The sequence below is a fragment of the Camelus dromedarius genome, chromosome 3, assembly GCF_036321535.1.
Source record: "Camelus dromedarius isolate mCamDro1 chromosome 3, mCamDro1.pat, whole genome shotgun sequence".
Lineage (NCBI taxonomy): Eukaryota > Metazoa > Chordata > Mammalia > Artiodactyla > Camelidae > Camelus > Camelus dromedarius.
In genome coordinates this window covers 26,135,390-26,152,819 of record NC_087438.1, presented here as the reverse complement: position 1 = coordinate 26,152,819, position 17,430 = coordinate 26,135,390, and the positions used below count along the sequence as shown (strand labels likewise).

The following is a 17,430-nucleotide window of genomic DNA, read 5'->3' as shown; positions in this document are numbered from 1 at the left end:
CAACAGAGATAGGCATAAAGAGCATGACCATAAATCTCTCCCTTATATGAATGAACAAAGCACAAATGGATAAAACTTTTAAATCCCTAACTACTGGATAAGAAATAAATTATGATCAGATCTCAGAAATCATCAAGTATGTAAAACAAAAAAATATATATATAGGAAAAGCTCAATCTTCGAAGATAAACTATACAGGAGTGTAAGGCACTATTTGTCTTAATACAGTATATGTAAAGATGTCTTACAAATCATACTCTTGTATTTAGCCCTTTGGGGGTCTCACAACCCTTCGTCCTACAAGACATAGCATTATCTATCACTCCAAAAAAGGAACACTATCCTGGGACATGTGTTAATTATAGAACTTTTTCTTCCCCACACTATATATAATTGTGAAAGTTTGGCTAGAATTCCAACGGAACACCTGGAAAACTTGTTACCAAAGATCGTTCATCAAGTTCTGGTTGGGACAGGAGAAACTGTCAAAGAAAATCCTACAAAACAAAGTCCTTCACTTGGTCTTCTACCAATGGGATGTAATAGGGTGTTGAGGTGAGACGATGCAGCACCAGCCACTACTGTACTGTATGTTTATACATTATACAAAGAATAGTGTGTCGTTTTGAACACATTTAAATACCTACAAAATCAAGTACTTTTTTGATATTTTATAGAGTCAAGTATGTATCTCCTTCAGGGTTGTATTATCTAATGCCCAATTCTTCATCCAGTTTCACCACTCGTGGCAATTATGTCTATACAAGGAAGTACAGATATATTTAAATACCAATTAAATAAAACACCAAACTCTTGTGTAGAAAAGGAAAAAAAGGTTCTAATTAATCAAAAGGGAAACATTGACTGTTTCTACTCTTTTGAAGGACTAGAAATAGAAGCAAAACAGTAAACAAAACATTTCCTTGAAACTGCTGACACCAAGTAAGTAGTAGATGCCTCTTAACACTGCATGTTGCAGGTTAAATGACACTAGAAACATGAATAAACTACTTTTTTTGAATAAACTATTAAACTGGACAAGCCCTCCTTTTAATCCTCATTCATCTGCCTTCGATGATTTATAAAACCTGAAGCAGTATGTGATAGGCTCTTCATCTCACTGTAACTCCCAAAACGAGATTACTCAAATAGATATTTATAGGAAAAGACATCTCACCATTGGTTTTGAAATAGTGATTTCAAATACTGATTCCTACAGTAAACATTACCTCAAAGAAGAGAATGTTGAATAGAGAATCAAAATAACTACACCTGAATTAAGGGTCTACTGGCTAAATTCATAAATTGTTTTCTTTAAAGAGACTGAAAATGAGGACCAAATAAAATAATAAGCACATCAGAATTTGTCTTCTAAGGAAGAATAATGATTACACTTTTGATAAAATATAGTGACAAATTCCAACTAATAATATTTACTTCCAAGCACAGTGTATTTTACAAAATAGATCCAGGAAACAGATCATATTCATTAACAGTATAACCACCAAAACAAATTATATTCATTAGAGTTTTAAATTACCAGTACTTTAAGCATCCGCAGTAAATTTGTTTCCTCCACTGAACTCAAACACAGCTATTTTTAGTAAGTCTGAAAAAGGATCATCTCAAGTTTTAAAGAAGCAGACAATTAAAATCTGTACTTCTTTCATCAAATCTAAAAGAAAACATATTTATGCTCTGAAATTCCAAATTAATTAGAGAAGCATTAACAAAAAAGAAAAATAAGAGAGGATGGTATGAAATAGGCCATTATAGTAAGTCCCAATAAGAATATACTAGAATAAAATATATCAAAAGGTAAAGCAAAATTAACAAATACATTTTTATCAAACACCTACTATGACATACATTGTGCTGGCCTTTAGGAACAATGCCCTTACCACCCACATGGCAATGAGGAGACCCTTACTTCAATTTGGTCACTGGAGAATATAGAAATGACTGACAAGACTGTGTCAATGATAACTGAAGTGCTGAGAAAATGTGACCCACACGGAAATGTTAAAACAACAACAACTAAGTCTGGTTTGCTTAGACAAGATAAGACAGCACAGTAACTTTATAATCTTCAAGGAAATAGAGGATGTTGACCAGCTGTTCTCCAATTCCTTGAGGACTAGAGTAAAGGATGTGGGCTCTAAGCATGAGAATGTGAGGCTAAAAGAAAAGGGAAAAAAAAAGATTTGATGGTAAGGGATTTCATAAACAGAAATGAACTCTTTAGGGAGACTATAAAATCTTCTGTTAAAAGTTTACTTTTCATATTAGGATAGTTGAGCCATAGTTCTCAGGTGGGCAAGAAGGTGGATTCTTGGAAAGTAATATTGAGACACTGAGCAAAGTGCTCCTGATGCCAGATGGCAGCTAATAAAGAAAAAGCCAGCAACTCTGCCTGTGGCATAGTTATGCCAAGGGAACACATCACCAGAGTAAGAGAGGTGACTCACACTAGGATCAAGGCCATTACTGTATTTCCCACAATATGAATGTCCCTACAAATGTGCAGCCATCTTAGAAGCTTCCTCTTAGGGACATCTGCTGCAATTTATACTATTTCATTATTTATTTCATATAGTGTTTTCCATCACTGTTACAATTTTTTTGATTAAAAAATCTCCCAGTTCCGTGTGAGACAGAGGGATCACATTCCATTCAGTCTCTCCCTCTGAATGCAGTTATAAAACCTAAATTTGAGGATTCTGAAAAGCAAGCAGTCCAGAATTCAAAGAAAGTATCACTGAAGCAGAGGTGAGTTTACTATTTCCCCAATTCTGGTACTCAGACCTCTCCCTCCTCTCACCAAAAACAACCTGTTAGTAACAAAATAATCAAAGTTTTAAATAAAGACAGCATCAATCTAACTGAGCTTTCCTTTGGCCTCAGGCTTCAGTATGGCTTGGTATAGCACTGTTACCGATCTCATTTCTTCTTAAGTATAGGAATTTTATTCATTATGAATTTTTTGCATTAATTTTTATTTTTTATAATGTTGCATTAAAATGTTAATTTATCTTGATTACTGAGTTTTTTGGGCCTCCTTAAATTTTGTACTTGTGCCTGACCCTAGTCCTGGCCTTGCCTCAACCTATATCTTACTCTATTATACAAAAATTAGCTCGAAATAAACCATGCACTCAAAATAAATCACATAAAACTTCTAGAAGAAAACAGAGAAGAATATCTGTGTGACTGGGGGTCAGTTAAGAAGTTTTTAGATATGACACTAAAACTACATTCTATAAAAGAAAAAAACTGATAAATTAGACTTTCTCAAAATTAAAGTACTTTGCTTTGTAAAAGACCTTGTTAAGGGGGGTAGAAAAAACAACAAGGAACAGATTGGGATAAAATTTTTATAAGTCACATATCCTAAAAAGAACTTGGCATCTAGAGCATATAAAAGACTCTCAAAATTAACAGTGAGAAAACAACCTTATTTAAAACTGGGCAAACAACTTAAACAGGCACTTCACCAAACAAAATATAAAAATGAACACATGAAGATACTCAACATCATCAGCCATCAGGAAAATGCAAATTGTAACCGTGATGAACTACCACTTCACATGCCTATCAGAATGTATAAAATTAAAAATGTTAACAATACAAAGTGTTGGTGAGGATGTAGAGCAAGTAAAAACACTCACACACTGATGGGAATGCAAAATGGTATTATTAATCTGAAGAATGGCTTGGCAGTTTCTTATAAAAATATACACTCAGCCCATGACTCAGCAAGCCTACTCTTAGGAATTTACCCTAGAGAAATAAAAACTTATATTCAAACAAAACCTATATATGAATTACTACAGCAGCTCTATCCATAATCTCCAAAAATTAAAAACAATCAAATGTCCTTTAATAGATAAACAAATTGTGCTAGACCCATACAGTGGAATACTACACAGCCATAAAATGTAACAAATTATTGATATGCATAACAAACCTGTATGAATCTCAAAGGATTCTGCTGAAAGAAATTGATCTTAAAAGGTTACACACTGTATGAGACCATTTATATGATATTCTTGAAAAGCCAACACTATAGTGATGCAGAACACATCAGTGAATATCAGGGATTAGAAATGGAAGGCAAGGAAGTGGGTGAGAGTGTGACCATAGAGAGAGAGCACAAAGGAGATTTGGGGGAGTGATGGAACTGTTCTGACCCTGTTGTATTGATAGTGACTACAGGAATCTAAACAAGTTTTAAAAAATTACAGAACTGTACACTTTTAAAAGTAATAAAAGAAAATCAGCACTAAACTAATTCCTTTCCTTTTCCCTAGGTAAAACATTTTAAGATTTGATAAGGTAGATATTAACAGTTAAACCATCATGAAATCAGTGGTTTCTTTCCTCTTTACTCTCATGTGTCTACAGATGAACACGCAACTGTACTCTTAAATCCTGAGAACTACTGTCCTGGAACATCCATAGCATGATACCTTTAGGTGCAATGAGAATCAAGAATTAATTTAATTAGGTCTTACCAGCCCCACCCTGGACACTGAGGCTGACTTACTAGAGACTCCAGCCGAGTTCCAGTTACTGTTTAAATTGAACTCTGATTTGCATGCTGCTGGCTTTAGGAAATCCCCAAAAAAGGTTTAGTAAGTTAAATCACAAAAGCAGTAAAAATGCAATATTGTTTTTCATCATAGCCCAATAGCATCTCTGTTTGTATTAAAGAAAATACTCCTACAGAAAGTAGCAGTGACTGATCACTGTGCTTCTTGACAGTAAAATAACCATGCTGAAAGTTAGCTCATGACCGTGGGGAAAGGCAGTGCTAGAAAAAGAACCATGTGACTGCTGTGTTGGCAAATTTACACTAAAACTCCAGCATCTTCTACTTACTCCCAAGTTTCCTATCACATACTCATATATCTCAGAAGACCAGGAAACACCCAGAGCTCACTTACCGTGTCTTTCTGTTCTCAACTAGCAAACGCTCCATAAACCTATGTTGAGTCTATTGTCTTATCATTTGGCGGTGGGAAAACTGACAGATTTTATTAAATACAAGCATGTTAATCAGGATCCATCAAGAATCTATACTGTTTAATCCTCCTAAGAAAGTGAATCACAATAAAATATCATTAAGCTGATACTGTTTTATTCAAAATAATACATAATTCAAAGCAACTGCTATTTCCTTGCCAGCCAGCTGCCTGATTGCTATTTAATAAAAATCACATAATGGAAAGCTAGTTAACTCAAAGCCCATTTTTTTCCATCCCCTTGTGCTTCACATTAAAAAGGTTTCACTGTATTTTAGAAAACAGATAAATGCCAAATATAGTCTTTTTTTCAAGTTTATTTTCAGTTGGCATTTGCACTGACAATAGCTCAAGTTCCCTCTGTGTACTATTTCTTATGTGATCCTGACTGGGCAAAGACACTGCTGGACCCCTTCATTTCTAGAAAACTTTTAAAGAGGTGCACTTCGGCTTGAGCTGGGACTTTATATGAGTGGGACAGATCATTAGCCTATTTCCAGTACAGAATGGAAGAACAGATGAGTTCCTCAGCATATTCAGAGAGAAGCTTTCACAGGCACAGCTTCTTTAATTCATTAAGTTTGAAGCAATTTCCCAGATTAGTTATATCTGTATTCAAATATGAAAACAAAGATACATTCCAAAGCCAATTCTGAGGACCCCTGGAATAGCCATTAATTTGAATGACCTTTCTGCTCTCCTTCACATGTAAAAATAATGGGGGAAATGACTGTGTATCTGAAGACTCAGCACGTCCTTTACACTTATAAATTAAGATAAACAGCTAGATTCATGAAGGATCTATTATTTCATGGCCCCATTATAGCCATTTATTCTTTTTCAATCTGTTTGGATTTAAAATATTCATATTCCCTCCTAGTAAGAACACAAAAACTTTTTATGTGAAACGCAAGTGGTAATCCTTTCATTTTATATGTTATATGTCATTTTATATGTTAACACATAAGCAACTTTTTTGGACATCAAAATTCATTAATTTAAGTATCTGGGAATAATCTATGGGTGATGTGATAAGATATGATATTTAATTTCTCAATGATCTCTTGTTAGTTTTTTAGATTTAATATGTACTACTTTTATAATCAGAAAAACTCAATTAAAATACAAAAAGCTAATCTGATGTAGTCCTCACTAAAATATATATATGAAGAATGTATGTATATATCAAGAATTAGATCTTACAAGGTGAGGAAAACTAATGTGAACTCAAGTTCTCTTCAGAACTTCACCTAATTAAATAAAGAAGGAAACAAAGTTGGTATTTTAATGGAAATTTTTGCTTTTTTTTTTTTTTTAAGAAATCTCTCTCTTTTTGTTACATAATATGGACCTTACCTTCTCCTCAGTATATGAAGTAGGCTATCTCTGGAATTGGACAAATAGGTCTGAAATAACAAACTTTCCCCTCCTTTTGGTAAATATATAAACTGTAACTTAACATAATTTTAACAATAATTATATACTTTTCAACCAATACTTATGATAATAAGGGGCAAAGATACAGCCTGTAGGTAGTTAGGTAGTAAGTAGATAAATAGATAGATATAGATAGATAGATAGATAGATAGATAGATAGATAGATAGATAGATAGATAGATAGATAGACAGACAGATAGACAGACAGGTAGATAGATAAATTTGGTAGAAAAACTTCAAATTTTCTCTCTCTTATAAGGAAAGGCCAGAATTAATATTAAAAAGAAATAGAAAAGTCATTATTTATAATTTACTTTCCTCCATTTGACAAAGATGAAAATAACTGATAAAGTTCTGGGAAGGCAAATCCAGAATATAAATACTTTCTGTAACTATAGGGTTGGTTCTGTGAAAAAATTAATAACAATTTTTCAAACTGATAGAAAACACTAATATTTGACACTCTTGAGTTTTCTTTCTGAAAGAACATAAATGAGGTGTGCATAATCCCAATTTCATACCTCATAGGGAAGGAATATTCCAGAGAACAAGTAGCGGTAGAAAGAAACAAAAATCTAAGAAAATCCTTGTTCTCTGCTATCTATTCTCTTCAATGGTTAAAAAAAATGTTCCTAGAGATAATCAAATATGCTTTAGATAATCGCAAATGAATCTTTTTTTTCCTTTTCGAAAGAGTTGTACTTATCTTTCTTATGTTGGTACTAGGATTCTCAATCAACTTTGAAATGCCTAAGGCAGTCTAGTTGAAAATGCTACAGCAAATTTTCTTTCCCTTCCCATCAGTGGCCAAATGCTAGATCAGTTGTGCTAAATGCTATAGCTATGTTTTAAAAATAAAGGTTTCGCTTTTTTCTCTTTCGACCTCACTTTTGTTCAGTCAGTGTTTATAGAAACAGAAGTACCCAAGCAAACAAACAAATCAGAAGAGAAGTCAGGATCAGGTGTGAAATTTCTGACTTTTTTCCCTTCCACTTTTTTTCTTTGCCCAAGGGAATGTCTGTTAACTCTTTTAAATTACTCTTTTAAAGCAACTGAGGTGAAGAGGCCATCATCTTAAATAATACCAGGTCAAAACAACTTTATTTCACTATGCTTGGGTTAGAGAGTATAAATGGTAATATGCTAGTACAAATGCATAAACCATGTCCCTTGATTTATATTAGTGAAAAAGGAAATTCTATTAGTCATTTTTCAACAAATTATAGTTTGGTGAAAAAAATCACTAAGCTATTAATAGTTTAAAATGTTATTTCAGAGCATTTACCAAAATAACTGGAACTTTGTAAAGGCTTAAACATTTCTCTGTTTCTTCTAAACATAATTATTCCTTAAAATATTCATATGCAATCTCCAAATTACATTTTGTCCATTCTTTCTCTCCTGTGTTTTTCTCACATAAAACAGAATAATAGAAACCTTTTACACAATATATAAAAAGTCTAGGGTCCCATCTCATACAAAAATAAAAGTGAGCTTGTAAATTCAAGATTCAAGTCACACTCTGGAATTTATCTTAGAAAAGAGGCTAAGCACATTACTCAAATCACAAAGAAATAGATGATAAATGAGGATATGCATTTTTTTAACTTGAAACAAAATTGGACTATAAAGGAAACATCTAAAAATAATTTTAGCAAAATTATAAAATGTGTACAAACATCACATAGTAAAAATAGTAAATGTTAAAGAAACATTTGTCATCTAGTGAAGAATGTTGAGAATCTCTACATTGAATAGAGAAAGACAATTTTTCAAAGCATATGACAATGCAGAGTGTGTAATTAAAACCATCTTTTAAAGTTTGTTTCAAAAATAAATATGGAAAATGTAATTGTTGTAAATTTAATAGCCATTTATTGTGAAGAATGGAGGATAGTTTTTAGTTATTAGGAAATTAATTTTATAGATTGTTAACACCTCCTAACAGAAAACAATGTTTGGCTCCCTACATATGTTGACCTAGGCATTCCAGAATATAACTATCTAGGAGTTTATTTGGTTTCAGAAAAAGGAATGAGAAAAAAATATAATCAGTCATACTTTACTGAAGAAAATGGAGACATGTAGGATAGACATAAAGCCACCTTGGCCTGCCTGGTCAAATAAGCAAACAACTAAATGTTGCTATTAAGAATATGAGATGCTGCTTTTTATCAAATTAAAACTCATTATAGCAGAGTGTGGTATTTCCAAAAGAAATGACATCATGGCTTTTAATGACAAAACACAAATAAATAAAAGAGGTGTTATTGGCCTTTCTAGTAAAGTGTCCACCCTCTTCATCCATTCCAAAGAATGAGTTTGTTTATTTTCTTACATTCCAAGAAGACTTAAAACTTGAGAAAAGAGATCAAAGGGGCAGTTTAAAGTCCCTTTAGCATACCATTCTACAATATAAACAGAAAGCAATGCTGTCTGATGTTAACAACCAAAAAAAGACAAACAAATCCTCAATCAATGATTTAAAAGGCCACATTAAGGTGTGGGGTTTGTCCCTATTTGCAGTTCCCTCTTCATCCATTAATTAAAATGGGTCTCAAAGTCTGTTTCCTGACTTTTCTAAGATAATTCAATACATGGTATATTCTGTCTACTTAATGTCCTCACTCCCTTGTTTGCTTCTCATCACTTGCTCATCCCTTAAATGCTCCAGTTTCCTAGGGTTCATCTTTCTCTATCCTTTATGCCTTTGCCGTGACCAAACTAGCCAGCAACCAACATTTCAACCATACACTATTAGTACTTCTCCCCAAATTGTGCCTTCTTTCTTCTGAGCACCAAACTCATCTCCCCATCTGCCTTCTGAGCATCTCCACGCAGAGGTCCTAAAGGTACTTCAAGTTCAACATATCAACAACAGAACTATCTTTCTTCCAAAACCTGCTTTCTTCTTTGTTTTAATCTTAGGGAACACTGACCCAGTCTCCTAAATATAAACCTCAGCCTTCACATACAAATGAATGCCACATCCTGTAAATCTAACCTCCATACCTCAGTAAAAATTAACTTCTAAAACCTAGATCTGAATGTCTCATTCCTCTGCTTAAAAGGCCACAAAATAAAGTCATCTTATTATTATGGTATACAAGGTCAGTTTACCTTTCCATTTCTAGATACTTCTCTCCTGCCTCACTCTCCCAAGACACATCTGTGCTCTACAATATGCATTACTGGCACTTCCCAAGTATACATTCACGCAGTCAATAAACAAGCGCCATCTACATGCCAGGCACAGTTTTAAGCATCAAGGATATCGCAGTGAATAAAATAAAGTTTCTGCCCTCATGGGCTTACATCCTGGTGGAAGAAGACAGACAAAAACAAGCAAATATATAATAGACAAGGTGGTGGTAAGTGCTACTGAGAAAAAAGATGTAGCTAGGAAAGCAATTTAGAACAACACAACAAACAGCATGTTCCGCACAAGTAAGAAATCCAGCATATCTTTAAGACTGCAACCATAATTCTACACCCCTTAATTTATTTACATTTCAGTTTAAATTATAATTTAAAAACACAACACCATGAATAACACTGAGATGTATAGTCACTGAGAGGCATAACAAAACACAGCTTACTTCTGGAACAACCAACTAAAACAATAATTTTATTTTTTGAGATTAAAGTTGAGAAAGTCAAGAGTGTTTTTCTTTGATTCTGGTGTTTTAGTTGGCTCCTGGATGCACCCTAAAAAAGTATTATTAGTGCTGGTACATTTCAAATTATGTCATGAGATTAGAATCTGTAAAACTTAAGGACTCATCTAGAATTAGTCTCATTGTTAGTTCACTGCCTCTAACTATACCATGGTTTTAAATTTAAGGCCTACAAATTAAGACTCCATTGTAATACTAGAATATTAGAGACAGGAGCTTTTTGCTGGTGATTAAAAAAGAGTTGTTCAATTGTCTGAATCATTTAAGTACATAATATGTCTCAACTGTTCACAAAGAGCTGAAACAATTGGAGAAACCTACATAAGAGCACTGTTTAAGATATAGGGTGTTACTAAAGGATTTGACAACGCGCCAAAGAAAATTTGCACTGACATTAAATGGCCTGTTTCATACTCAGAAAATAACAATGATTTGCTTCAGTATCTAAATAATAATACATACTTTGAACGACTTTAAAGGATTTCAGATTTTCCTCTGGGAATCTTCACTATTATTGTATTATATATGGCTCCAATCTTGGGACATGAATTAATGAATGCATGCATGCATACATGCTGGTATTTTAGTGCTTACATAAATCTGTAAAGAAAACTAAAGGGCTTTTTTTTTTTTTGGATGTATTTAAGTTAAATCTGAAATGTTTTAAACTTCCAATAACTAAATAGAAATTAAGTTCAATGGAAGCTAAGTCTTACTTTTTTTATTTTTAATGAAAAGTACTGGGGATTGAACCCAGGACCTCACACATGCTAAGCATGTGCTCTACCATCGAGCTCTACCCTCCCCACTGAGTCTTACTTCAAGTGACAACTCTGACAGGGAGGACTCTGTCAAAGTTTTCAAACAATGATACATACGCTTCATCACATTCTCAGGGCATAATGTTTCACTTCTGCCCATAATCCCTGAATCCTCACAAACAAGCACATTGTGGCAAGTTCCTTTCTGTGTTCTACATGACGATCAGTTTCTCCTCTCCTCAAATTGGTTGGCAGAGGGGGTAAACATCCCAGGCCCCGCTGAAATTCTGACTAAAGTGTGGGCCCACAGGAAATATTGGGTCAGGGGAGAGAGGAAGGTAGTTAAGCCAGTCTGCAATGTACTAATAATTCCTGTGTTGGAGAAAAAAGCAGCTACTACTGCACTGTAAGGGCAAGGGCTTACGCTCTGTTTAAAAGCCAAAACCAAAACAAAGACGGCTAAGAGGCAAACGACTTCATTCTCAAGACTGGAAGAAAAGAATATACATACCGCATCTGTGATGTCTATTTCATATACCCTTTGGAAAGTCCTGCGCTCAAAGAAAACAAGTTTGCCGCTGCCACATCCCCTTTGAACAGATGTACCGGTGACAATCAGTTTATCATCTGGACTGAAACAACAGTCAGTCCTACAGACAAAAAGAGTTTATAAATACAGGCTTATGACCCCACAACAGTGCAGCGATAATGAGTGAGTTAAACAAAATAGAGCAACATCATTGTAATAAGACAGAACTCTCATATAGGGCTTATAATAAGTCAGGCACTTACATTAATTCACTTAATAATTCTATGAAGTAGATACTATTATTCCCATTTTACTGATGAGGAAACTGAGGCAGAGAGAGGTGAAATAAACCTTGCTCAAGATCACAAAAGTAAGTGGTGCAGCTGGGATTAGAACTTGAATAGTCTGATTACAGAATCTATGCTCTAATTTCATAGATTATAATATCCTTTAATGCAAATAGAGTGTGGGAAAAACTCAATACAGACATTGACAGTGTCTATACACAAATAGACATTGTATGACTAATGTCTAAGCAGTGATTATTTTGACCAGTTTTGGAACTGTTTTTTACCAGCACCACCTCTCAAGTAATTTGAGTTTTGTCAAGTCAAGGACCATGAAATGAGGAGCAGGCTGCACCGCTGGAGCCTAATTGATGGCTATGATTCAGCAGCTCTTGTGATTAGAGGTCTGGCCACCTGATTGTGAATAATCTAAGACATACCCAAAGACGTTATGTCATTAGCATTACTTGCAGCAGGCATAACAGCTCAAAAAATTCTCATCACCTATAAATTCATGTTTGTTTGTCCATCTGTTTGTTTTAACAGATAAATGCCATGGGCAGCAGACCATGTTAGAGTTAGTGCTCTGATATTACACAGCTTCCTCCATCTGATGCTTCCATTACCTTCATGCTTTCCTTGTTGGTCATGATTTAACACAGATGTGAAATTTTATTTCTACCAAAATAGAAAATTTTGCTTAGGCACTAACTGTACAGCTCAGAGGTCAAATCCCAACGTAAGCTGCCTCAGAAAAATCTTTAAAGCTTCGGTTATCAACTTAGTAGAATGGATAATAGGGTTCAGTGACTTAGAGCGAGACAGTTTCAGTAGGTGAAAGTTACCGAATTATTGACTGGAATGATGGTTTAAAAAAAAAGAAAATGACATATAATAATATTCAGTAACTATGAAAAATTGCTTTTATGGTATGAAGATTCAAATTTTAAAAGACAACAAATATGTAGGCCCACCTTGTCATTTATACACTTAAAAGAACAGTTCAATCCTTTAAGTATTTTTACTCCCACAAGACCTGTGTGTGCATACAATATACACACACAAACCCATGAACACACACCATTTCAACATCAACAATAAAATTTTAATTCTGAAGAATGTACAAAGAAAGGAAAAATAAAATGCATCTTTTAAAAAACCTATTTCACTCTTCAAGTCCCTTTTCTAGAAGATCTAAGACATATAATACAAATTAACATGAAGATAAGGAAATTACTTTTCCATTCTCTTATGCTTATCAAATATTAAAAATATGCTACTTACATTGGGAACATGGTGGGAAGACCCGAGGCTGAAAAGAGTGGCTTATTAAACTGTCGGATATCCCATAATTTTAATGTATCATCACCTGATACAGGAATAAAAGAGGAAAAAAAAGACAGAAAATAAATTTACCAAAAAGAACCAATTCCAAGTTCAGAGTTTGCTAAACTTAGTGTATAACTATAAGAAGGAAGAAAGGGAGAGAGGTGGGGAGGGAAGGAGAAAGGAAGGAGGAAGAAGGGAAGGAAGGAGGGAAAGAGATGCACGTAACATGTTGTACTTTTTTAACTGGGGAGCTTGAAAGCAGCAGTTGGGAGAATAGTAGAAAGACACATGATAATGAATTGGCCTTCTAGAAATTACTTTCCAGATTGCTGTAGCATCTGTAGGCTGGAAAGAACCCTGGAGAATCTACTCTAAAGAGTGACTTTAGAGCAGATGGTAGTTTCCCAGGGGTATACTTGAGCATAACCTGACTTCTTAAGAAGATATTAATTTAACAACCATCCAGACTGAAAGCAGTTCAATTCATAACAGATTCTTTTTCCCACTAGTGTGTGGGTGAAACCATCCATTAACATTAATGAGAGTGAACCATGTGCTTCCCTTCCCTCCAGTGTAACTCTATCTGTGGCTATCAGTCTTCACTTTGCTGGGGAGTACAGCTTTTCCAAGCCATTTAGAGAATAATGAATATTCTTTAAAGAATCACTTTTTAAAAAATATTTCTATAGGGCTACTAATTCCTGACCATAATGAAAGCCAAAACTCATATAAGTAACGTCTTGCTGTTCTTTCTCCCCAGTGTCCACAGCTGAGACCTGCCTCAACCCCTCGGGTCCAGTAAGGAATCAGTATCAGATGCAAGTGAGGTGAGTGGAGAGTCCAGTAAAAACCCCCATTCTCTCCCCAGCGACCCTTCCTCTGAAGCCCAACTTTTGGCAGGTGCACTAATCCACAACTGGCTGGATTAGAGACCTGCTTATACTTGAAGAACTTTTTAAGACTCACCTTTTTGCTTTTAGTCTTGGGGGGGAAAAAAGGTTACATATCCTCACAACCTTCAAACAGTAAGAAAACATTAATCTGAATTAAACAGTTTAGCTAACCGGGCAGTTTTTGTAGCTAGCAGGAGCACCTTACGACACCCTGGGGGCTCTGCTAAACAGACAGACTTCCATCTGCCATATTCTATAAATCCAGGAAGGAACATGATGGAGTACAGTGTACATGTTGTGGACGACATGTTACCCAATAGCCATTACAGAATGGAAAGGGAAGGTAAAAATTATCACTAAAATGGCTTTGCCTGAAATGGAGTTAATCCTATACCTCTAAGGCAGTAATAATCTATTGGGTGAGGGCTAGCCTATTTCAGAATCCTCTGGAAAGAATTTTGAAACTACATTCCCCTGTTACTCCCCTGTTCTCTCCCCATTCCACCTCTGAGAAATGGGTATATCACTCTAAAGATGCAAGAGTGAATGCGAGAATTTCCAATTTATCATTTGAAAAACCTTCCTAGGGGATTCAGATACACTCTTGGGGTAAGAATCACTGCTTGTAAGTGAAGAGTATAGTATATAGGTTTAATTAAGAGTCCTGTTAGGACTCAAATAGCAGTTTAGAATTGATGAACCAAAATGCATATTTTATACATATCCACCTTTGCCGTGTATACCATAAATAGAAAATACATAATTAAAAAAAAATCAAAGCACATGCACATGTAAGTGAGGGTAGTTTGGGTGTAATACACAAGGCTTCCTTGGAAGAAAGAGACCCTGAATGGAGTTCCCAAGAGTAAAAGGACAGCCCAGCTGAGGGGAAAGCTGTGCCAAGTCTATGTTCTCCTTACCTCCACTACCCTCCACACCAGGTTGTAAATTTTTTCAGGAAAGGAGCCCTATCTGTCATGTTCACAGTTTATACCAAGAACCTAGCACAATGCTAGCTCAGAGTAGCTGCTCAATACACAGTAGTAAAGTGAGTGAATGACTAAATGTAGTGTTGCTAGAGTAGTCTGGCCTACGGAATAAAGACTACATGTGGGAGGAAGGTACAGCTCAAGTAGTAGAGCACGTGCTTAGCATGCGCAAGACTCTGGGTTCAATCCCCAGTACCTCCTCTAAAAGTAAATAAATGAATCTAATTGCCCTCCCCAAGTGGGGGAAAAAAAAGACTAAATCCTTTATGGAATATTAAAGGTCATCTGTGACATGGCTCAAATCTACCTACCCTGATTCCCTTCTCTCCTTACAAAAGGTCTACCTGAAGCCCCTCAGTCATGTCCCATACTTCCCCTTCTTATGCTTTGTTCATAGGCTGCCCTCACTAGCCTCTTACTTCTTCTATCAACGTACAACTTATCCATGTGAGAAAGGTTTAGCAGAAAGTTAGAAACAACCTATATTCAACTACATGAGTGTGGATAAGTAAACTTAGAATACAACCATGCAGAACTATGTAGCTATTTTTAAAAAAGTCCAAGTATACAACTTTTTTAAACTGAATTTAGTATTTGAACTGAAAAACAAAAATTCAATGGTCAGCAAATAGAAGAGTTTGAAATGCTAGACCCAAAACTATAAAATGATGCACAAAAAATACAGAACATCACTACAAAATTTCATAAGGTAGAGGCAAAGGTCATCCTTTGGAGTCTCCAAACACTGATGGAATTTGAAGCTAAAATAAAAACTTAGGCAAAAAAGTACATATAGTCTAAATTTTACTTGATACTTTTTAGTAAAATAATATTGCTAAGTTGGAAGTGCATTTTAATGAAAAAATCAGACTGGCAAAGGGACATTAACAATACAAAGTGTTAGGATATTAGTGTGACATTTGTTAGAGTTAAATATTTCATAAATAGAAACACATCAAAAAGAAAGCTTTCAACCTACCACCACGAGAGGCAAGGACGTTACCATCATAGGAAAAAGCCACGCAAGAAGTGTCTGTGCCTGGGTCATGAGCTTGTTTATAGTGGAATTTAGGATGAACCTGTTTGTGAAGACAAGCGAAGTGTTACCATTTCATATGAATTCAGATAACATTTCTGTGGCAAGAATGTTTTACTTTATCACCCAGAAAATGATAAACAGCTATATGTAAAATATTAATTTCACCTGATTATAGTTTTCTTTATTCTGGAAAAAATTTCAGAAGGCTTTTAAAAACATCCATTTGCTTTAATAAGAGAAAAGAAGAGATAAGTTCTAGTAGGAGATATTTTTCAGACTGCCTTAGTAAGCTCTGAGCAACACAAGACTGGCACAGCAGTTAGTTTTTATCATATTTATAAAAGTACTGGAATCATTTCCTGTAGTTATCTGAAGAACATAAATTACAAGCGAACATTATTAACTCAAAAATATCATTGTATCCCTAGTATAGGCCAGACATTGTGCATATGGTTGTAGGTCTTCAACTATCTTTTTTTTGTGTATATATATATATATTTTTTTATTGAAGTATAGTCAGTTTACAATGTTATGTCAATTTGTGGTGTACAGTATAATGCTTCAGTTATACATGAACATACATATATTTGTTTTCATATTCTATTTCACCATAAGTTACTACAAGATATTGAATATAGTTCCCTGTGCTATACTGTATAGACTTGTTTATCTATTTTATATATGTCAGTATCTGTGGTCTTGAACCATCTTTAATGTGCTTGTAGGATGATGATGATGATGACAGTTAACCCTTCCACAGTGCTTACTGTAATCTAGGCACTATATCCTTTACTATCTTGCCTATTGGGCAATCACACTACAATATTATCTTCATTTTACAGGTTCGGAAACTGAAGCACAGATTATCTTGTCCAAAGTCACAGTTAGTGGTTAAGCTAGGAGTTTGAACCAAAATGTCTGCTCTCAAACACTACACCATACTCCTTCTCTACTGATATATGTCAGTAGTCTATTTATTTCTAATGTCACTTCTGAACAGTTGAAGGCTGATAAAAGTAACTCTACCACACTAATCCTGCCACCCAGTTATGATTCAGTAACCAGAACAGGCCAAAGTACCAGGGAGTCAATTATCCTAGATCCACCAGGTTGGATAATTCCACTGTGAATGGCCAGGGTAATTATTAGTGATGACAGCATGTAGGTCTCTCCTAGGAGCCATGGTATAGGAATACAGGTGACCTCATCTCCAACAGTCTTGCAGCAACCCAAACAAAGAATCAGTCACAAAACAGAGCTCACACATGTTAGCCTCCCAACAATATCCTTGATACTCCATCATTGAGCTTTCACCTAAAAGTTTCTGGTAATGAGGAGCACACTACAAAAGCAGGTGTTTTTTGTTGTTTTTTTTAATAACTTGTACATATTGAGTTAAAAATTTTCTCTCTCTTCTTCTGGGTGAGTCTTAAGTACTTATATTACAGACAGTTATCACGCTTGT

General features: G+C 34.9%; 1 protein-coding gene across 2 annotated transcripts in view; it reads right to left on the bottom strand.

Annotated features, from left to right (window-relative positions):
• WDR70 (WD repeat domain 70) overlaps nt 1–17,430 on the bottom strand; it is a 234,166-nt gene that overhangs the window by 28,517 nt on the left and 188,219 nt on the right. For both annotated transcript variants that reach the window (XM_010977581.3, XM_064480161.1), the window contains exons 11-13: nt 15,906–16,005; nt 13,000–13,084; nt 11,411–11,549 (exon numbers count right to left, since the gene is read on the bottom strand). In XM_010977581.3, the coding sequence (XP_010975883.1) occupies nt 11,411–11,549; nt 13,000–13,084; nt 15,906–16,005 (324 nt within the window). The remainder of the gene's footprint in view (nt 1–11,410; nt 11,550–12,999; nt 13,085–15,905; nt 16,006–17,430) is intronic.